Source organism: Lepisosteus oculatus, chromosome 27 (assembly GCF_040954835.1).
Source record: "Lepisosteus oculatus isolate fLepOcu1 chromosome 27, fLepOcu1.hap2, whole genome shotgun sequence".
In the NCBI taxonomy this organism is placed as follows: Eukaryota; Metazoa; Chordata; class Actinopteri; order Semionotiformes; family Lepisosteidae; genus Lepisosteus; species Lepisosteus oculatus.
Genome location: NC_090722.1, coordinates 10557393 through 10580331, shown reverse-complemented (window position 1 = coordinate 10580331; position 22939 = coordinate 10557393). Strand labels below are relative to the sequence as shown.

At 53.3% G+C, this 22939-nt stretch overlaps 1 protein-coding gene across 4 annotated transcripts in view; it reads left to right on the top strand.

Moving 5' to 3' along the window:
• Positions 1-759: 759 nt before the first annotated feature.
• cadm4 (cell adhesion molecule 4) overlaps positions 760-22939 on the top strand; it is a 43835-nt gene continuing 21655 nt past the window's right edge. For all 4 annotated transcript variants that reach the window (XM_069185350.1, XM_069185348.1, XM_069185349.1 and 1 more), the window contains exon 1: positions 760-1107. In XM_069185350.1, coding sequence (XP_069041451.1) covers positions 948-1107 — 160 coding nt within the window. In that variant the 5' untranslated portion in view covers positions 760-947. The remainder of the gene's footprint in view (positions 1108-22939) is intronic.

Genomic DNA, 22939 nt, shown 5'->3' with positions numbered 1-22939 from the left:
TATCATCGGCTCTCATACCCCTGCACCCGCCACTCTCTGTGCACAGAGGTGCCTCCAGCTCCTAATTCCCACTGGGGACTCCGGCCAGGAACACCGCATGACCTCAGAGCTGATCCCTTGCAGTATCTTCCTGGAGTGATCCCCAGATTTTAGCGCCCAGTTGCAGAGAGGGCACCCCAACGTCCTGCTCCCTCACCCCCTGTCCCCTTCACTGCTCTGTTCACCTCCGTAATTGACCCCACTAATTGAGAGAATTATATCTAATTAATTGGCCTCCTCGGTCTCAGCTTTCAGCTTCCTAATACATCTTTATCAGAACCGTTAGAGCAGAACCAGAAAATTAAATCTGAAAAGAAACATTAATTAAGGTGATGGGTAATTAAATTAGGGGGATCAGACACTGTAGTTCGGATCGCATCGGATCTTAAGATAAAACAAAACAATCTGTTTTTATTTCAGAATAGGCGAGCGCGGTCTCCGCCACAGCCCGGAAGACATGGGATCGCGCTGTCGTGCTCAGATTTCTGTTATTACAGCGGTACAAGCATAACTCGTGTCTGTAAGCGTTCGCGTCAGCCTCTTCAAGAGCGGTGAGGGTTTTATGACGCTGGCCCTTTAAATACGCCCCCCTCGACCCCCCCGTCCACTCCGTGCGGTCGCCCCGCCCCTAACCCAACAACATCCCCGCCCCCCGCTGGCGGAACGGGCACCTATTGGCTGACGGCGGGCCGCCCCCCCCCCCTCCCGAGAGTTCATTAACATGTGAAGTATCAAGGTGGAACTGGCCGGGCCAGTGCGTGTGACGGGAAAAAAACCCATTTTGCTCTGCTGCGCGATCCAACCTTTGTTAATTACTATGAGTGTGATTCCTGTGATGTAAGCGAGAGCCTGTCTTGTCCACGGGAGGCTGGATCGAAAGGCGTACCGGCGTGTTTTTCGGGGGACTGATGCCTTCATTGTCATTTTATTTTTATTTTTTTTCGAAGAAAACACCAGCCCGTGGTTTTGGCCAGGAGGAAAGGCGCAGATCGCTGGGAACAATGCCAGTCTCGGGAGTGTACTGCGCTGTGTTCGCGGCGCTCGCCTTGCTGTCCCTGGTCAGCACGGGTAAGGACCTCCCTCTCTCTCTCTCGGGACCGGCTCGGTTCGGTGGGGCTCCCGTGTTTTGGCAGCGCTGGGATCATTGTTAGGGTCCTACCCGCACCTCGCTGGTCTCTCTTCAGTCTCCTCTGCGGGTGAAGTCGCTTAAATCGTGCTGATCCTGTGTGTGTGTGTGAGGCAGTGTCAATCACGGCCCTGTGTGTGTGTTTGTATTTGTGTGTGAGAGGCAGTGTCATTCACTGTCCTGTGTGTGTTTGTATTTGTGTGTGAGAGGCAGTGTCATTCATTGGTCCTGTGTGTGTGTGTGTATGAGGCAGTGTCATTCACTGCCCTGTGTGTGTGTTTGTATTTGTGTGTGAGAGGCAGTGTCATTCGTTGGTCCTGTGTGTGTTTGTATTTGTGTGTGAGAGGCAGTGTCATTCACTGCCCTGTGTGTGTGTTTGTATTTGTGTGTGAGAGGCAGTGTCATTCATTGGTCCTGTGTGTGTTTGTATTTGTGTGTGAGAGGCAGTGTCATTCATTGGTCCTGTGTGTGTTTGTATTTGTGTGTGAGAGGCAGTGTCATTCACTGTCCTGTGTGTGGGAGTGTGTGAGGCAGTGTCATTCACTGCCCTGTGTGTTTGTGTGTGAGAGAGAAGCAGTGTCATTCACTGCCCTGTGTGTGTTTGTGTGTTTGAGAGGCAGTGTCATTCACTGCCCTGTGTGTGTGTGTGTGTTTGAGAGGCAGTGTCATTCACTGCCCTGTGTGTGTGAGGCAGTGTCATTCACTGTCCATGTGTGTGTGAGTGTGTGAGGCAGTGTCATTCACTGTCCATGTGTGTGTGTGAGGCAGTGTCATTATCTGTCATGTGTGTGTTTGTGTGTGTGTGTGTGAGGCAGTGTCATTTTCTGTCATGTGTGTTTGTGTGTGTGAGTGAGGCAGTGTCATTCATTTGGCCTGTGTGAGAGAGAGTGTGAGGTACTAGTGTCATTCTCCAGGCTTGTGAGAAAGACCTCCCAGACACGGGCGCTATCGTGTGCGTGTGCACTACAGCAGGACCCGGGCGCTATCGTGTGCGTGTGCACTACAGCAGGACCCGGGCGCTATCGTGTGCGTGTGCACTACAGCAGGACCCGGGCGCTATCGTGTGCGTGTGCACTACAGCAGGACCCGGGCGCTATCGTGTGCGTGTGCACTACAGCAGGACCGGGCGCTATCGTGTGCGTGTGCACTACAGCAGGACCGGGCGCTATCGTGTGCGTGTGCACTACAGCAGGACCCGGGCGCTATCGTGTGCGTGTGCTCTGCAGCAGGACCCGGGCGCTATCGTGTGCGTGTGCACTACAGCAGGACCCGGGCGCTATCGTGTGCGTGTGCTCTGCAGCAGGACCCGGGCGCTATCGTGTGCGTGTGCTCTGCAGCAGGACCCGGGCGCTATCGTGTGCGTGTTTACTGCGTGTAGACACAGCAATCCGAGGCAGGAATAACGGCTTGATCGCGACCCCGCTCTCTCCCTGTGCTGTGGGCTGCGAGCTGCGTGGCAGCGAGAATCGGTCGCGCTGTGTGTGAGCGCGCGAATCCCCTTGAAACCGTCCAAACCGGGCCTCAAGGTCAGAACCGGGGGAACCCGTTCACCGTGTCGCGCTGACACGCCCCCGGCCCGCGCGGGAGATCCCCCCCAGTCGCCTTGGCAACAGCAGCACCAGCTGGACACGGGGCGAAAGCCCCTGCAGCGCCGCCGGGGAAGTTCGGTTCTTGCCCCGGCGATGTCCCGGGCGGGTAGGGTTGCGCGGGCCGGAAAGTACCCCTGTGCAACGGAAGGGTTTGTGAAGTTCCAAGAACAGGGCCACAGTTCACGGCACGGGCACGGGACACGCACCTGCGCGACACGGCGTCCGTGCGGGTAGGGGGTGCGCGCGCACGTGTCCAGGGTCCGGTGACGTCATTGTTTCCCACCCGCGCTCGGAATGGGACGATCCCGTGTATCTGTGCAGTATGTGCCTCATCCTCGGGGGAGAATATAGATTCACACACGTACTCTGATATCCTCTCCTACACTGTGTATAATCTGGGAGGCATGCCATGTGTGTGTAGGCATTTATAATCTGGGAAAAAATATTTTTGTTGGCGCTGCACACACGCTTTGATCGACTTCCGATAAAACGCGTCTTGTTTCCGGCCGAAGTCCGACTGCGTGCGGAAAGGCTGTGCGTGACGTGTCGATGACGTCACGGCGCGCCGAGGGTGAGCGGGGTCGTCGCTGGCCGAGTGCGGGCGGACTCGGGGTGTTGATCCCAGCCCCTATGTCACATGTACAGAGACCGAAAAGAGTTTGCAAACGAGAGGAGCTGTTAAGCCCGTCCTGCCTGTTTGGTTGTTAGTAGCTCATTGATCCCAGCACCTCATCCAGCTGCGTCTCGAGACGATCCAGGATACCAGCTTCCAGAAAATGGCTGGGCAGCTTGTTTCACACTCCCACCACTCTCTGTGTAAAGTAGCGCCCCCTGTTCTGACTGCAGGATCTCATTCAGCTGTGTGTTGGAAGAGTCCAGGGTATGGGCTTCAGTAGCATGGCTGGGTTGCTTGATCCACACTCCCACCGCTCTTTGTGTAAAGAAGCCCCTCCTGTTCTCAGTTTTAAACACCTCCTTGTAGTTTCAGTTTTGAAGTCTTCTCTGTTAAACACTAAAGAGACTCAGTTCCTCCAGCTTGTCAGTGTGGATTACTGGTGTCTGTGCACATACTGTACTCTGGGCTGTGTCTGTGGATGATTAGGGGGTCTCTGTATGTGTCCTGAGCTGTGTCTGTGGATGATTAGGGGGTCTCTGTTTGTGTCCTGGGCTGTGTCTGTGGATGGTTAGGGGTCTCTGTTTGTGTCCTGGGCTGTGTCTGTGGATGATTAGGGGGTCTCTGTATGTGTCCTGGGCTGTGTCTGTGGATGGTTAGGGGTCTCTGTTTGTGTCCTGGGCTGTGTCTGTGGATGGTTAGGGGTCTCTGTTTGTGTCCTGGGCTGTGTCTGTGGATGGTTAGGGGTCTCTGTTTGTGTCCTGGGCTGTGTCTGTGGATGGTTGGGGGTCTCTGTATGGGACACTGTGGGCTGTCAGTGATGTACACGGTCCCTGTTCTTTTCCGGGGGCTGACAGAACACAGCACCATTGTTCGCGCCCGTGCTGACGGTGCTTGTCGCGGGGGTGTGGGGGGGGCGGCGCAGACTGATGACGCCCATTAATCTCTTAGCTGTCAGGGGCCCCAGCGGCCCGTATCTGGAACTGCGGGGAGGGGGGCAGGGAGAGAGGGGGCCAAGGCCCTGAGAGAGCTGAGAGAAAGAGACAGGCTGGCTCTAGAAGAGAGAGAGGGGAGGAGGTCTGGCTCTAGAAGAGAGAGAGGGGGGGTCTGGCTCTAGAAGAGAGAGAGGGGAGGAGGTCTGGCTCTAGAAGAGAGAGAGGGGAGGAGGTCTGGCTCTAGAAGAGAGAGAGGGGGGGTCTGGCTCTAGAAGAGAGAGAGGAGGAGGGGGTCTGGCTCTAGAAGAGAGGGGGGGTCTGGCTCTAGAAGAGAGAGAGGGGTGGAGGAGGTCTGGCTCTAGAAGAGAGAGAGAAGGAGGTCTGGCTCTAGAAGAGAGAGAGGGGGGGTCTGGCTCTAGAAGAGAGAGAGGAGGAGGGGGTCTGGCTCTAGAAGAGAGAGAGGAGGAGGTCTGGCTCTAGAAGAGAGAGGGGGGGTCTGGCTCTAGAAGAGAGAGCAAGAAGGAGGTCTGGCTCTAGAAGAAGGGGGGTCTGGCTCTAGAAGAGAGAGAGAGAGAGGGGGGTGAGGGGTCTGGGAGAGAAGAGTGAATCTGGTGTAAGATGTGAGGACTGGAGAGGCGTCTCGCCGTGGTCACCATGCTCAAAGTGTTCCGGCGGGGCACGCTGCAGTCTCGACACGCGGGCGCTGTCATCTCGTTAAGAACTGGGGCACCTTTGTTTCAGCTCTCTGGCTCGTTAGCTGGACTGTGGGTGAGGTCCTGTGCAGAGTCCTGCCCACGCACACACGGCCCAGCGCGGTCAGTCCTGCACACACACACGGCCCAGCGCGGTCAGTCCTGCCCATGCACACACGGCCCAGCGCGGTCAGTCCTGCACACACGGCCCAGCGCGGTCAGTCCTGCCCACACACCGATACACAACACCAAGCACAAAGAGGAGCAGACACTAACATGGAAGCACTACATTTCCTGCTGGAAACAACAACATCAAGTAGAACCACACCGTATCTCCTGCCGGCAGAGCTACACAGAGCTGCACCGCTGCTGTCATTGCTATGACATCTACCATATAGCCAAGCACTATAATTAGTATAAGTATAATTATTAATTAAGCTACTATAATTACAATTACTACTGCTGTTGCAGCCAGTACTGCTGCCTTTCCCTTTGTCAGTGTGGCTGAGTCAACACAGCTCAGAAAACAGAGCACACCCTAACACAAGAGTCCCAGGTCTCGTGTGTCGCATGGATAGTTCTCCACAAGCATCTCTGTAGGAAAAGTAAATGTTTGAAGTGCGGTAGTGTCCAGTGTGTCTGTATTAACCCCTCTCTCTCTCAGTGCAGTGTTAATGTACTGGAGTGTCCAGTCAGTGTGTCTGTATGAACCCCTCTCTCTCTCAGTGCAGTGTTAATGTACTGGAGTGTCCAGTCAGTGTGTCTGTATGAACCCCTCTCTCTCTCAGTGCAGTGTTAATGTACTGGAGTGTCCAGTCAGTGTGTCTGTATTAACCCCTCTCTCTCTCAGTGCAGTGTTCATGTACTGGAGTGTCCAGTCAGTGTGTTTGTATTAACCCCTCTCTCTCTCAGTGCAGTGTTAATGTACTGGAGTGTCCAGTGAGTGTGTCTGTATGAACCCCTCTCTCTCTCAGTGCAGTGTTAATGTACTGGAGTGTCCAGTCAGTGTGTCTGTATGAACCCCTCTCTCTCTCAGTGCAGTGTTAATGTACTGGAGTGTCCAGTCAGTGTGTCTGATTTACCCCACTCTCTCTATGAACACACCCAGCCCAGCTGCTGGGAGCAAAGCTGTTCTAGTGTGTTAACTGTTATCTCCTGCCCCCTGGGAGTGCTTGTGTGAACCGTTTAGTGGTGTGTAAACAGGAGTTCGTTATGAATTTTTAATTCCTGTGGTTTTTTATGTGTGGAAAAAACCTCTCAGGTTTTGGATCTTTCTCTTTCTTATTGTCTGTGTCAATTCAGATTAATTCTTGCTGTTTTACTGATGTGGCCATTTTTAAAATTGACAGAGTGATTATTTGGAAAACAGTATGACAAGAGAAACAATATCATGAGCTGTAATATCTTTTATAATGAGAGAATAGGGAGGGAGAACAGTCCAGGGTTGTCTCTCTCTCTGTGTTATACCTGTCTCTCTCTCAGTGTATACCCACTCCTCTCTCCCCTGTCTCTCTCTCAGTGTATACCCACTCCTCTCTCCCCTGTCTCTCTCTCAGTGTTCTACCTGTCTCTCTCTCAGTGTATACCCACTCCTCTCTCCCCTGTCTCTCTCTCAGTGTTCTACCTGTCTCTCTCTCAGTGTATACCCACTCCTCTCTCCCCTGTCTCTCTCTCAGTGTTCTACCTGTCTCTCTCTCAGTGTATACCCACTCCTCTCTCCCCTGTCTCTCTCTCAGTGTTCTACCTGTCCCTCTCTCAGTGTATACCCACTCCTCTCTCCCCTGTCTCTCTCTCAGTGTTCTACCTGTCTCTCTCTCAGTGTATACCCACTCCTCTCTCCCCTGTCTCTCTCTGTGTTCTACCTGTCTCTCTCTCAGTGTATACCCACTCCTCTCTCCCCTGTCTCTCTCTCAGTGTTCTACCTGTCTCTCTCTCAGTGTATACCCACCCCTCTCTCCCCTGTCTCTCTCTCAGTGTTCTACCTGTCTCTCTCTCAGTGTATACCCACCCCTCTCTCCCCTGTGTCTCTCTCTGTTTGACACTGAGGCCTGTGTCAGCAGTGGTATCGATCCCTGGTGCAGCAGTTCAGTGGTCTGTGTTGTGCTCCCCAGAGGTCCGCTGGCTCTGTACCCATCTGGGCAGAGACGGTGTTCAGGGTCGTGTCGGTGTGAGGACACGGAGGGCGCAGGGGCTCATGGGATACAGGAACAGCACATGGGAATCTCTGACTGCGTCTGATGCCCTGTGTGCACCTCGAGACCTCCCCGTGTGCACCATGTCCCGTGTGCACCATGTCCCGTGTGCACCATGTCCCGTGTGCACCATGTCACATGTGCACCATGTCCCGTGTGCACTTCGAGACAGGGGCCTCCTGTCCTCCTCCAGCTGCACAAGAGCGCTTCGGGGAGCCCCAGCTTCGACGTGCCGCGGCGCCGCGCCGTGGTGTCAGGATGTGTGCGGGAGCGAGGCGGTCGGGAGAGGAGTGGGCTCGTGCCAGCGGGCAGCCGCAGCTGCGGGGGGGCGGGGGGGCTGACGTGGGGGTTTTGCATGATAATGGGGTGGAAACAATAGTGTGTCAGTGGCCCAGGAGTGAGGAGAATCAGTGATGAAGAGCACGTGCAGCTACTGCTGGAGGGAGGGAGGGGGAGAGAGAGAGAACACCTGGAGCTGGACAGAGACGAATGGGAGAGAGAGGCGCGGGAGGGAGAGAGGAGAGAGGGGAAGAGGAAATGACAGAGGGAAGGAGAGAGAGGAGGAGAGAGGGGCTCCCTGCTTACACTGTCCTCCAACAGGCTCAAGAGTGAATTCATTCCAGTAACGAGCTCCCCACATCAGCGCCCAGCCCTGGTTACAGCACTTATTTAAAGCCTCTATCTAGGTTATGATCTGAATGAATGAGGTTTGGAGTCGACAGAGCTGGGCTGTTCTCACAAATGTCCTGTTTCTGTAATGATTCTAATAATAACAGCACTGCTCGTAATGAAGGATGATAATGACACCAATTAGCAAAGGATTTTAAATTGAACAAACTGCCTCAACTTCGGCAGTGATCCTGCCATTCAGTGTAATCTGTCTTGACTCACTTAAGACAAAAAAAGGGTCATTTATACTAATTTGTCATTATTAACAAACTGATTTTAAAACAGTTCCCCCCCATAACTGTAATAACTACAAATCATTAACTGCACTGTACTGCACTTCTACCACAATCTCACTGTGATTTACTGCACTGTACTGTGCTGTTACCCTGATCTCACTGGGCTTTACTGCACTGTACTGTGCTGTTACCCTGATCTCACTGTGATTTACTGCACTATACTGTGCACACACTGTCACATATTCACACATTGTCACACACTGGTTGTGCTCCTGTCACAGACATGGTCACACACACAGTTGTATTCCTGTGACGCACACACTGTCACACACACAGTTGTATTCCTGTGACACACACTAACACACACACATAGTCCTCCTGTGACGTGTAGTAGCGTCTCTGTGAGGCTCCCACACATAGCCTGGCTGGGCTGAGACAGCAGGTTGGCGTTTGTGTGTCACAGTGGGCACAGTGCGATGCCCCTGGGTGTGTGGCGCAGGCTAGGTGCTCTGGAGTTCCTTGGCGCGGCTGTCCGGCTCTCTGGGCAGAGAATGCAGGCTGACAGGGTGTCACTACCATATCCTCATGTCTCTCTCACTTCCTCCCCAGACCAGCACTGATCACACACACTCCTACTCTCACCCAGACCAGCACTGATCACACACACTCCTACTCTCACCCAGACCAGCACTGATCACACACACTCCTACTCACACCCAGACCAGCACTGATCACACACACTCCTACTCTCACCCAGACCAGCACTGATCACACACACTCCTACTCTCACCCAGACCAGCGCTGATCACACACACTCCTACTCTCACCCAGACCAGCACTGATCACACACACTCCTACTCTCACCCAGACCAGCGCTGATCCACACACATAGACAAGCACTGTTCACACACACACACAGCCAGACAAACACGGTTCTCAGACAATAATATACATACACCAAGATATGCACACTCGGCGCTGATACACATACACACACACACAATGGTGTACACAAACAGTGAGTGACACACAGAGACATACACAAACACACAATGGTGTACACACACACTGACACACAGAGATCCACACACTCACAGAAACTCCCTGATGTGTGGGGACAGACAGAGGGATGAGCACACTAACACAGATGTGTGTAACAGACACACACACAGGCTGGAGAAACACACACCCGCACACATGCACACACCTCAGCTGTCCCTTTCCTTCCCCAATCGGAGGAGCTGCTGTCCTGCTCCAGGCTATTTATATCTGTGTGCTCTGTGCCAGCGCGGAGCTCAGTGCTCATTGTCCTGGGGGGAGATTCACACAAACTACACTGGGCTCGTGTACACAGCTCTGAGCTTGTAGCTCTCACTACCATTCACACACACTCTCACACACAATCTCACTACTATCACACTCTCACTACCACTCACACACACTATCACTACCACTCGCACACACTATCACTACTACTCTCACTACCACTCACACACACTCTCACTCTCACAAACTACCTTTCACATCTCCAATTGAATATCATCTTATTCCGCACTTTGTCTTATTAATGAATTTCTTTTCTCTGTTTTCACTTTAAATTCCATGTTGTGAAAGTAAAAGCAAGAAATGGGGCCGGTCTGGAATTCCCCTGGCCTCCCCAGCAGAGAACCGTTTCAATTTCAAAACGAGTCACAATTAAACGGACATTGTGGGAAAGAGGAGAGACGGGAGACTAGAGACTGGAAAGGAGAGAGGAGAGACGGGAGAGGAGAGACAGGGGAGGGGAGACAGGAGAGAGATTGGCCTTTAGTGTTCGAGAGGGATCAGCCTGGCAGAGAAAGCACCAGGACACTGGGCACAGTGGGCACACAGGGCATGCCAGTCTGCCCTGCCCACTGCCCCCGTGGCACAGAGACACCCCAACACCCTCACGCTGGCAGAAACTGGGCAAAACAGGAGCGTGACCCCCACTGGCAGCTGGTCCTGGGGTATATAGCGCCTGGCGCAGGCCGGGGCAGAAAGATGGAGGGGAGGAGTCAGGCGAGAGAGAGAGTGTCTGTTCGAGACGGAAGTCTGTGAAGAGAGTAGTTGTTCGCAGGCTGGGAGATGGAGCAGGGTGGGATCAGTATTAAGTAGGACAAACACAATTATTCAAATAAACCGACACACTTTCTCTGAAAAACAGATGCCAGGAGAGAGGGAGGGGGAGGGAGAGGGAGAGAGACAGAGACAGAAAGGGAGACACATTTAAATCAGGTAGTAGTAACAGCAGACAGACAGACAGACAGGTGCCGTTTGCTCGGGGGCAGAGACAGACAGACAGGTGCTGTTTGCTCGGGGGCAGAGACAGACAGACAGGTGCTGTTTGCACGGGCACAGAGACAGACAGACAGACAGGTGCTGTTTGCTCGGGGGCAGAGACAGACAGACAGACAGGTGCTGTTTGCTCAGAGGCAGAGACAGACAGACAGACAGACAGGTGCTGTTTGCTCAGAGGCAGAGACAGACAGACAGCCAGGTGCTGTTTGCTCAGGGGCAGAGACAGACAGACAGGTGCTGTTTGCTTGGGGGCAGAGACAGACAGACAGGTGCTGTTTGCTCGGGGGCAGAGACAGACAGACAGGTGCTGTTTGCTCTGGGGCAGAGACAGACAGACAGACAGACAGACAGGTGCTGTTTGCTCAGAGGCAGAGACAGACAGACAGCCAGGTGCTGTTTGCTCAGGGGCAGAGACAGACAGACAGGTGCTGTTTGCTCTGGGGCAGAGACAGACAGACAGACAGGTGCTGTTTGCTCGGGGGCAGAAACAGCCTCAGTCTGAGTCTCGTCAGCTTCCTGATAACTCAGGTGGTCAAACTCCGAAGGAGAAAAGGGGGAAATTGGAGATCCAGCCCGTCCCAGGAAGTGGGTCAGCCCCCGAGCCCAGTGACACTGCGTTCCCATTTGCAAACGGCGCTGGAGAAATCCGGCTGGAATTCCCGACCAGATTGTTCCTGAAAATTTAATGCAGAGACGTTTCACCCAGGAGTAAAGAAAGCCGGGATCTGAGAGAGATGAAATGATTGATTAAAATTTCAGCTCGCAGGGCAGGCCTGCAGTAGGGACAGCGTTTCAGAAAGACAAGAAATAATTCATGACCCTGACCCGGTTCGCACTGCTGGTTCTGCTGCTGCTCCGGCCGGTTCGAGTTCGACTGCTCTGGGACCCAGTCTGGCTGCAGCAGGTGGGATCTCAGAGGTGGCTCGGTTCAAAGTTCAGGGTCCAGGACAATTGAATGCAGGAGAACCTGAGGGGTTAGGTTAATGACTCCATCCAACACTAGGGGGCGACAGTGGAGGATCAGCAGTGAGATCATAATCTATTCTCTGTGGACAGCCGGGCCTGTGGTCACTGAGCCTGTCCTCACTGGACAGCCGGGTCTGTGGTCACTGAGCCTGTCCTCTCTGGGCAGCCAGGTCTGCCTGTGTCCAGTGTCAGTGTCCAGGCTGTGGTCATTGAACCTGTATTTCATTAGGTTCTTTTTCTATTTGTTGTCTCTTTCCCTGGTCAAATACTTGACCAGTGGTATTGTGTTTCTGGGGCTCAGCGGCGTTGCGGTGTGTTGTTGTGTTTCTGCAGCTCAGCGGTGTTGCGGTGTGTGTTGTTGTGTTTCTGGGGCTCAGCGGCGTTGCGGTGTGTTGTTGTGTTTCTGCAGCTCAGCGGTGTTGCGGTGTGTGTTGTTGTGTTTCTGCGGCTCAGCGGTGTTGCAGTGTGTGTGTGTTGTGTTTCTGCGGTGTTGCGGTGTGTGTTGTTGTGTTTCTGCGGTGTTGCAGTGTGTTGTTGTGTTTCTGCGGTGTTGTGGTGTGTGTGTGTGTTGTGTTTCCGCGGCTCGGCGGTGTTGCGGTGTGTGTGTTGTGTTTCTGCGGTGTGTGTGTGTCCCAGTCTGCCTGCCTGTTCCTCCCACACAGGCTCTTCAATCACGCAGAGTCTTGGGGGGGCTGAGATGCAGCAAGCTTGGGGGTGTTTCCTGGCAGGAAGCACGTTTGGGAATTTCCAGAAGCGAAAGCCGGCAGGGTGAAGTGACGTGTCCCTGATTTATTTATCCCTCTTGGAGGGCTGGGTTCCTGATTCCGAAGACTAGAAAATTGCACTTTCCAGCAACATGGACACATGCCTGTCAGGAACAAGGCTCTCCCTCCTGTTCCTCCCTCTGTCCATCTCTCCCTCCTCCTGTCTCTGCCCTCTATCCCCCTCTCCCGCCTCTCTCTCTCCCTCGTCTCTCTTTCCTCCCAGAGAGACACGAGGACAAAGAGTGTCTTCAGCAGGCTGAGAAAACAGCGTCTCTGCCTGTCACACAGGTCTCTGATATCAGCACATCTCCCTCTCTCCTCCCCGATCTCTCCCCTGTCACACAGGTCTCTGATATCAGCACATCTCCCCCTCTCCTCCCCGATCTCTCCCCTGTCACACAGGTCTCTGATATCAGCACATCTCCCCCTCTCCTCCCCGATCTCTCTCCCACTCCCTTCATCATCAGTTTGCAGGGCTTTCCCACTGCCGTGACACTGGAAGCGAGGGATTAATAAGTAAACAGAGGGCTATTGAAGACACCGAGAATCTGGGAAAACTCGGAGAGACCTGATTCTCCTGAAACGAGAACTCCGCGTCTCGGCCTCCCCGGGTCTGCGCGGATTTTGCCTGGAGTAGTGGAGGTTTCCTTTGCCATGGCAACAGAGTTTGGCCCACCCCCCCGCTGTGGTCCGGCGTGCTGTGTTTACACTTCCTGATTGCTCTGCCTTCTGACAGTGGCCCCTCCTTTCCTGCTACCTATGAGCAGAGCTCACAGTATCCAAGGAAACCCCCAGATTCCTCCTGTGACCCCTAAGCCCCCTGGCCCCTCCACTGTGGGCTGGCCATTACTGTTTAAACAGCACAAACCTCTGTCTCCCCGTCTCTCCCCCTGAGCCAGGTTACTGTTACTGGAGAGAGACGGGCTGTACTGTAATACAGGATACAGGTGTCTGCCTGTCTGTGTCTCTCCCCCTGAGCCAGGTTACTGTTACTGGAGAGGGACGGGCTGTACTATAATACAGGATACAGGTGTCTGCCTGTCTGTGTCTCTCCCCCTGAGCCAGGTTACTGTTACTGGAGAGAGACGGGCTGTACTATAATACAGGATACAGGTGTCTGCCTGTCTGTGTCTCTCTCCCTGATCCAGGTTACTGTTACTGGAGAGGGACGGGCTGTACTGTAATACAGGATACAGGTGTCTGCCTGTCTGTGTCTCTCCCCCTGAGCCAGGTTACTGTTACTGGAGAGAGACGGGCTGTACTGTAATACAGGATACAGGTGTCTGCCTGTCTGTGTCTCTCCCCCTGAGCCAGGTTACTGTTACTGGAGAGAGACGGGCTGTACTGTAATACAGGATACAGGTGTCTGCCTGTCTGTGTCTCTCCCCCTGAGCCAGGTTACTGTTACTGGAGAGAGACGGGCTGTACTGTAATACAGGATACAGGTGTCTGCCTGTCTGTGTCTCTCCCCCTGAGCCAGGTTACTGTTACTGGAGAGAGACGGGCTGTACTGTAATACAGGATACAGGTGTCTGCCTGTCTGTGTCTCTCCCCCTGAGCCAGGTTACTGTTACTGGAGAGAGACGGGCTGTACTGTAATACAGGATACAGGTGTCTGCCTGTCTGTGTCTCTCCCCCTGAGCCAGGTTACTGTTACTGGAGAGAGACGGGCTGTACTGTAATACAGGATACAGGTGTCTGCCTGTCTGTGTCTCTCCCCCTGAGCCAGGTTACTGTTACTGGAGAGAGACGGGCTGTACTGTAATACAGGATACAGGTGTCTGCCTGTCTGTGTCTCTCCCCCCTGAGCCAGGTTACTGTTACTGGAGAGGGACAGAGATTCATGGCAGGACTGGTGAAGGACAGTGCTGTCCAGTTAGTGATCGCTGACCAACCTTCAGGGTAATAAGCATTGTTAGTACTGGACTGGTCACTCTCTGATCTGTTACTGGGCTACTGGTCTCCTACTCTCTCCTTCTCTGCCTCTCCTTCGCCCCTCTCTCCTTCTTTCTCTCATTCCCTCTCTCTCTGCTCCTCTCTCTCTCCTGTTCTGCTCTCCTCGTGTTGGAGAGACACTTCCTTACCCAGAATTCCCTCCACCTGCCTCTTCCCCTGAAAGATGACATCGTGTAAATTAATAGAGACTAACGACGGGCCGCGCCAGTGCGTGCCGCTTAAGTTTTGCTTCAGGGGGTCGTGTTTTACCGAGCGACGGGGAGCATGAATTTTTAACTGTGCGCTGTCATGTTTGCTTACTGCAACGCAGAGTCAAGACGGGACTTTTCAAATTTATTTGGAAGCTGTGAGGCGTCAAAGGCTGGCTTGCATGTACACTCTTTCACACACACGCTGACACACGCTGACACACACACACTCTCGCACCACTCACACACACACTCACACACACACGCTGACACACACACTCTCACACCACTCACACACACACTCTCACACTCTCGCACACACGCTGACGCACACACACTCTCGCACCACTCGCACACACGCTGACGCACACACACTCTCGCACCACTCGCACACACGCTGACACAGACACACTCTCGCACCACTCACACACACTGACACACACGGTCTCGCACACACGCACAATGGTATCCGTAGTCCTGCTCCTCTCACTGCCCCGAGAAAATCACACACAATCCTGAAAGATGTGATACTGTATGTGTGCGTCAGTGTGTCAGTCTGTCAGCACACTTGTCTGTCGTTGTGCCAGTGTGCCAGTGTGCCAGTAGCTGCTGTCCTTTCTCTGACCGGGTCAGTGTGTCAGTGTGCCAGTGTGCCAGTAGCTGCTGTCCTTTCTCTGACCGGGTCAGTGTGTCAGTGTGCCAGTGTGTCAGTAGCTGCTGTCCTTTCTCTGATCGGGTCAGTGTGTCGCAGGAGCGCATCAGTGAGCTGTTTCTGCTGATGTCGTCACCCTGCTGTGTCAGCTGTGTGAGCATGGGGGAGTCACAGGACCCTTCTTCCTCTTCCTCTGCTGCCAGGCTGCGCCGCACAGCGAATTACTGGCTCAGGAGAGAGGGCGCAGGAAGCAGGAAAGAGCATTCCGAGTGTCGGGCGCGTGTTTCTGAGCTGGAAGGGTTGAGCAGGGAGGCTCTATGCTGTTGTATTGTTGTGAGATGTGAGATTGAGTTGAATGCGGTGTTAGAGCTGACCGTGCCAGCGGAGAGACACTGCCGCCCTACGGGCAGGAAGCGCATTCCGAACCCAGAACAGGAGACGCTTCTTTACACAAAGGGTGGTCGGAGTGTGGCACAAGCCGCCCAGCTGTGCTGTTGGAAGTCGGTAGGCCGGCTTCTCTCAGGAAACAGCTGGAGGGATGAGACCCGGGGATCAATTAAGTCCTAACGACCAGCCGGGCCAGATGGGCTGAATGCTCCTCTCGTCTGTAACTGTTCTCCTGCTCCTCTGGGGGCGACAGGGGGAGATGGAGGACAGCAGCAATGTCCAGCAACGAGCCGAGCTGCGCGGATGAATTCTCGTTTTGTTCACTTCAGTTCAGTTACCCCAGGTTTTCCCTAGGGAGGCGGTGTGGGAAAGCAGTATGGGTCCGCAGGGAGGTTCGGGAAGAGAAGCCCTTGAAGAATGCCTTGTGAGCTGCTGGATCTGCGTTCCCTGGCTCGGAGCACTGACTGGGGGAGGGGGGCTCTTGCGGGGTGTTTTGTCTTTCAGGATTTTCGCTCCAGGGTGAGATTTGTACCGTTTTGGAGAAGAGAGAGGGAGAAGGATGGGTTGTTGATGATGGAGGAGACTCTTTTTAAGACACTGACAGGCGCTTAGTGTGTCGGAGAAAGACAGATTATAGCCTCCCCTGCCTCTCCTCCTGTTTCCTGCCTCTCTCTCCTCCACCAGCTCCATCCTTCTCTCTCTCCTCCCTCCTCCCTCCTCCCTCCATCCTCCTAATGCTGTCTTCCTCCCTCGCACGCCGACAGACTCTTCCTCAGCCCTCTGGTCTTTTCACTCTCTCCGTCTCTCTCTCCTCTCTCTCCGTCTCTCTCTCCGTCTCTCTCTCCGTCTCTCTCCGTCTCTCTCCGTCTCTCTCCGTCTCTCTCCGTCTCTCTCTCCTCTCTCTCCTCTCCCTGCTCTCCTGGGAGCTGGAGACTGTAGCAAAGACAGGGAGGGAGAGGCATGCAGCCAGTGGGAGAGGGAGAGGCAGGGATGTAGTCACAGCTCCAGGTTGCAGTTCCAGCTGCGATGCAGACAGAGGTCATGAGGGTGACTCCTGAGTCCCCCCAGCAGGGGGCTCTGCGAGGGGCTTGTTCACAGCGTGTGAGTGAAGGGGATCTAGAAGTCCAGGTTCCTTAGACCCTTGTTCTGGTGATCTTCGCCGAGTGCAAAGATGATCTCTCCTCCCTCCCTCTCGCTGTCTCTCCTGCCCATGTGTGCAAGTCTCTGCCTTCCCTCTCACAGTGCAGTGCTGCCTGGCGTTTTGTAGAATTATGATAGTACATCATACAGATCGATATACCTGTACTTGTCCCTGTGAGACACAGGTGGACACCTAGATCTGTATACCTGTATTTGTCCCTGTGGGACACAGGTGGACACCTAGATCTGTATACCTGTACTTGTCCCTGTGAGACACAGGTGGACACCTAGATCTATATACCTGTACTTGTCCCTGTGAGACAAAGGTGGAGTGGACACCTAGATCTGCATACCTGTACTTGTCCCTGTGAGACACAGGTGGACACCTAGATCTGTATACCTGTACTTGTCTCTGTGAGACACAGGTGGACACCTAGATCTGTATACCTGTACTTGTCCCTGTGAGACACAGGTGGACATATTAAACATTTAGGTCCATATGCATATAATATGCATAGATTTGAATATATAGATGAGATAAACCTATATATATATATGACAGAATAGGTACTCTCTATACACGTGTGAGAGACACGGTCAGTGAGACACAGTACCTGATTGTACATGTGAGAGACAGAGAGAGAGACCGAGCTATCTGAAGAGAAACAGGAGGAAAGAACAGCCCTTCATTATTTAGTTGGCCGTGATTTGCATTCCCAGTGCCTCTCTGAGAGAGAGGGGAAGAAAGAGAGAAGTCAACCCCAAAACCTTTTTCTTAATCCGTTGACTCTGGCTGGCATCGCCTGAATCGAGCTCGTCCTTTTCACTGAGCCCCTCTATAGAACCCACTGGTACCACACACGGCACAGTCCGGAGCAGAGAAGGAGAGACAAGGGGGAGCTATAGAGAGGGAGGTGTAGACTGAGACTGAGAGACAGAGGGAGGTGTAGACTGAGAGAGAGGGAGACAGAGGGAGGTGTAGACTGAGACTGAGAGAGACAGAGGGAGGTGTAGACTGAGAGACAGAGGGAGGTGTAGACTGAGACTGAGAGAGACAGAGGGAGGTGTAGACTGAGAGAGAGAGAGACAGAGGGAGGTGTAGACTGAGACTGAGAGAGACAGAGGGAGGTGTAGACTGAGAGACAGAGGGAGGTGTAGACTGAGAGACAGAGGGAGGTGTAGACTGAGACTGAGAGAGACAGAGGGAGGTGTAGACTGAGAGACAGAGGGAGGTGTAGACTGAGACTGAGAGAGACAGAGGGAGGTGTAGACTGAGAGACAGAGGGAGGTGTAGACTGAGAGAGAGACAGAGGGAGGTGTAGACTGAGAGACAGAGGGAGGTGTAGACTGAGAGAGAGACAGAGGGAGGTGTAGACTGAGACTGAGAGAGACAGAGGGAGGTGTAGACTGAAAGAGAGGGACAGAGGGAGGTGTAGACTGAGAGAGAGACAGAGGGAGGTGTAGACTGAAAGAGAGGGACAGAGGGAGGTGCAGACTGAGACTGAGAGAGAGACAGAGCAAGGGAAGAAGAGAGATTTTGAAATTTAACAGAGTTATAAAAAACTAAAGATGAAAACTATAAGATCAGAGATCAGAGAGACCTTCAGCATCTGAAGAACATGAGGAGTGACAGAGAGAGAGGAAGAAGGAGAGAGAAATAGAGGAAGGGTATAGAGGAAATAGAGGAATAGAGACAGGGAGAGAGGAAGAGTCACAGAGGGAGGAGACAGAGATAGAGGAGTAGACAGAGAGGAAGAGAGAGGGATCGAGACAGAGTGAGAGAGAGAGGGATGGAGAGACAATCCGATGGATGTGGACAGAGGGAGGATTGGGGGAGGACAAGTGGGAGAATGAGGCTTCCATCATCGTCATCATTGTCATCTTCACTGCCGTGTATAATTGCTGATGACAATCGCACTCCTGCGCGCGTCTCTCCCTCGTTTCCCGAACTGCGGCGGCGGTGATGTCAGCACCCGCTCCCCTCTCCTTGTCCCACCGCCAGCCGGGAAATCAGGGCTCCAGCGTTCCGTCGCCATGGCGACCTGCCTCCTTCAGCCGTTGCCAGGCGCCGGTCTCCTTGGAGAGGGAGGAGGAGGAGGTTGGCCACCGGGCGACGGGACACGGAGCTGCGCGGCGCAGAGGCTCAAGGTCACACTCCCGGCAGCCCCTGAAAGGCCAATCCTGTTGAGTTAATTGGGCCAATTAAGCCAATTAAGTAATGAACACCTCTGGAGTAAAGCTGGAGTTAGGAGAGTGTGGAGAGCTGCGCAGTCCTGACAGTAAACGTCTCCCCCCCGACCTCACACATCCACCCGGCCACACCACGGGACCTGTCCTGAGCCCGGGGCGGCCCGGAATGACCCGGGACAGACTGTAACAGCCTGGGACAGCCCAGAATGGCCCAGGACAGTGGAACAATCTGGGTCAGCCCAGAATAACCTAGGACAGTCCGGGGCAGCCCAGGATAGCCTAGGACACCAGAGGACAGCCTAGAATGACCCAGGATAGCCTAGGACACCAGAGGACAGCCTAGAATGACCCAGGATAGCCTAGGACGCCAGAGGACAGCCTAGAATGACCCAGGATAGCCTAGGACACCAGAGGACAGCCTAGAATGACCCAGGATAGCCTAGGACACCAGAGGACAGCCTAGAATGACCCAGGATAGCCTAGGACGCCAGAGGACAGCCTAGAATGACCCAGGATAGCCTAGGACACCAGAGGACAGCCTAGAATGACCCAGGATAGCCTAGGACACCAGAGGACAGCCCAAAATGACCCAGGATAGCCTAGGACACCAGAGGACATCCCAGAATGACCCAGGATAGCCTAGGACACCAGAGGACATCCCAGAATGACCCAGGATAGCCTAGGACACCAGAGGACAGCCTAGAATGACCCAGGATAGCCTAGGACACCAGAGGACTGCCTAGAATGACCCAGGATAGCCTAGGACACCAGAGGACTGCCTAGAATGACCCAGGATAGCCTAGGACACCAGAGGACAGCCTAGAATGACCCAGGATAGCCTAGGACACCAGAGGACAGCCTAGAATGACCCAGGATAGCCTAGGACACCAGAGGACAGCCCAGAATGACCCGGGACAGTTTGGAGCTGCTTCCCACGCCACACAAAACCCTCGACCGGGTACAACCCTGTAGCCTGGACACGGCAGGTCGGTCGCCTTCTCCAAAACGAGGTGCCAGGCACCCCAGGGAGTCCCACGCCCCCGTCCCACACGTTCGGTCGCATTCCGAGACGGAGACCCCCGCTCTCCTGCTCCGTGTGCTGAGGAGGGAGAGGGCGGAATATTTTTAATGGCACTTTAACAGCGAAAACAAGCAGAGCTCAGTTTGATGAAGCTGCTGTCTCTCAGCTCAGGAGCAGGAGGTGTGTGTTTAAATTTCAGATTTCATTTCCATCTTCCAGACACCGTGGGGAAGCAAATTGGAGCTGGGCAGGATGTTGGTCTGTCTGCTCAAACTGTGGAAATCAATTGTGGGCCGTGGTGTTAACAGTGTGTGACACACTAGTAAGAGCACAGAAGATTGTGTACAGGTTTTCTCAGAAGAGAAAAACACCCAGAGGCATTCATGGGTTTGAATATCTCTCATCATCATCATCACCATCATCAGAGCTGTAGAGTCACTGTAGAGATACTCAGTCCAGCTCATCTGTATCTTCACACTAACACTCCTTCATCATCATCAGAGCTGTAGAGTCACTGTAGAGACACTCAGTCCAGCTCATCTGTATCGTCACACTAACACTCCTTCATCTTCATCAGAGCTGTAGAGTAACTGTAGAGACACTCAGTCCAGCTCATCTGTATCTTCACACTAACACTCCTTCATCATCATCAGAGCTGTAGAGTCACTGTAGAGACACTCAGTCCAGCTCCTCTGTATCTTCACACTAACACTCCTTCATCATCATCAGAGCTGTAGAGTAACTGTAAAGACACTCAGTCCAGCTCCTCTGTATCTTCACACTAACACTCCTTCATCATCATCAGAGCTGTAGAGTAACTGTAAAGACACTCAGTCCAGCTCCTCTGTATCTTCACACTAACACTCCTTCATCATCATCAGAGCTGTAGAGTCACTGTAGAGACACTCAGTCCAGCTCCTCTGTATCCTCACATTTACACTCCTTCATCATCATCAGAGCTGTAGAGTCACTGTAGAGACACTCAGTCCAGCTCCTCTGTATCTTCACACTGACACTCCTTCATCATCATCAGAGCTTCAGAGTCACTGTAGAGACACTCAGTCCAGCTCCTCTGTATCTTCACACTAACACTCCTTCATCATCATCAGAGCTGGAGAGTCACTGTAGAGACACTCAGTCCAGCTCCTCTGTATCTTCACACTAACACTCCTTCATCATCATCAGAGCTGTAGAGTCACTGTAGAGACACTCAGTCCAGCTCCTCTGTATCTTCACACTGACACTCCTTCATCATCATCAGAGCTTCAGAGTCACTGTAGAGACACTCAGTCCAGCTCCTCTGTATCTTCACACTGACACTCCTTCATCATCATCAGAGCTGTAGAGTCACTGTAGAGACACTCAGTCCAGCTCCTCTGTATCCTCACATTTACACTCCTGTCAGGAATGTGTCTAAATGAAGGATGAGTTCTTGTACAGCTGTGCAGGTGTCATGGTTACGGAATGCAGATGTGTTTTCAGGGGTGGTAGGTCACTTGTCCTGTAACAGCTGCTGGTGTTGACACAGAGGAGACAGCTGTGGAGGGGAGTGGGGGGTGTGTGTGACTGCTCGTGTATATAGTGTTTATGTACTGTATATGAGCAGGTATTTCTGTAGCTCTTCGAAAACAGACCTGACACACGCTGTGTCCCCACACTGGACAGGACCAGTCTCTAGAGCCAGTGTGAAAACAGGAGAGAGAAATCTGAAATCTGTGTGTCTGGGGTCTGGCCTCACCCTGTGGGGTAGAGAAGAGTCAATGACAAGGCCCTGAGTCTCACAGAGACGCTACTACATCTGTGTGTGTTTGTGTGTGTGTCACAGGAGGACAACTGTGTGCGTCAGTGTCGGTGTGTGTCAGTGTCAGTGTGTCGGGTGTGTGTGCTAGTGTCGGTATGTGTGACAGTGTGTGTGTGTCAGGCACTCTTGCACAATGTCTTCAGCAGTAGTTTACCCCGTTATGCAAGGAGCAGGCTCTCAGCCAACCAGAGCCTGCGTCTGTGTGACATCAGCGGTCACCGGGCGGACTGGCAGAACTGGAGTGTGTGCCTCTGGCCGCGCCCTGAGAGAGGCAGGAGCCGAGGCAGGGAGGGCGTCTCTACAGGCTGGGGGGAGGGTCAAAGGTCGCATTACAGGGGCTCCCGTCCCACAGCAGGTTCCTTTCGGGGAAGGAGGTGGGTGTCCCCCTGTCCAGCCTCTTTTTCGGGGTGTCCTCTACCTGTACATGATCCCAGAGGGGGTGGGGTCCCAGTCACTTGATTCGCTGTGCTTTGAGTGTGACTCTGTGTGTGTGTGTCAGGTGTGACGGTGTGTTTGTCTCTGTGTGTGAGTGTTTATGTGTCGTATGTGTGTGAGTCTGTGTTGTGAGTGTGTACAGTATGTGTCATTGTGTGTGTGAGTGTGAGGGAAACTGTGTGTCAGTGTGTGAGACTGTGTGTTAGTGTGTCTCCATCTCTCCTCTCCCAGACCGACAAGCCTGTCTCTCTGCCTCCTACCCACTGTCTCCTCCTCTTTCCCAGGGGCTGTCCCCCTCTCTGGCTCTCCCAGGAACACCAGTGTGCCTGGGGACAGTTCCCAGGGAAAGAGCCTCCAATCCTGGAACACGTATTGGCTCTGTATGCAGGCGAGTCCTGTCCTGTCTGAGTACAAACCTGCCTCTAACACCAACTCAACAACTCGTTCGTGTCAACCTGAGACAGTGTAAATACACAGAGAGACAGGGATATGGATTACCAGTACATTAACACTGCACTGAGAGAGAGAGGGGTTCATACAGACACACTGACTGGACACTCCAGTACATTAACACTGCACTGAGAGAGAGAGGGGTTCATACAGACACACTGACTGGACACTCCAGTACATTAACACTGCACTGAGAGAGAGAGGGGTTCATACAGACACACTGACTGGACACTCCAGTACATTAACACTGCACTGAGAGAGAGAGGGGTTAATACAGACACACTGACTGGACACTCCAGTACATTAACACTGCACTGAGAGAGGCGGGGGGGGGGGGGGTGGGTTTGTTGATGTAATGGCCTCATTAGTCCAAACGGGTGTTAGAACATAACAAGCGTGTTTCTTCGTTGAAGGTCGTGGGTGTCAGCAGCACTTAGCCCTGACGAACATGGTCGGTTTCTGAGGAGACAGCTGTCAGACTGGGGGAGGGCATCAGCAACGAAGACCCTAATGATGAGAGAGACTGTGGGCCTGATTGTAATACAGATGTCAAATACAGGCGGCCTAGAGAGACAGGCT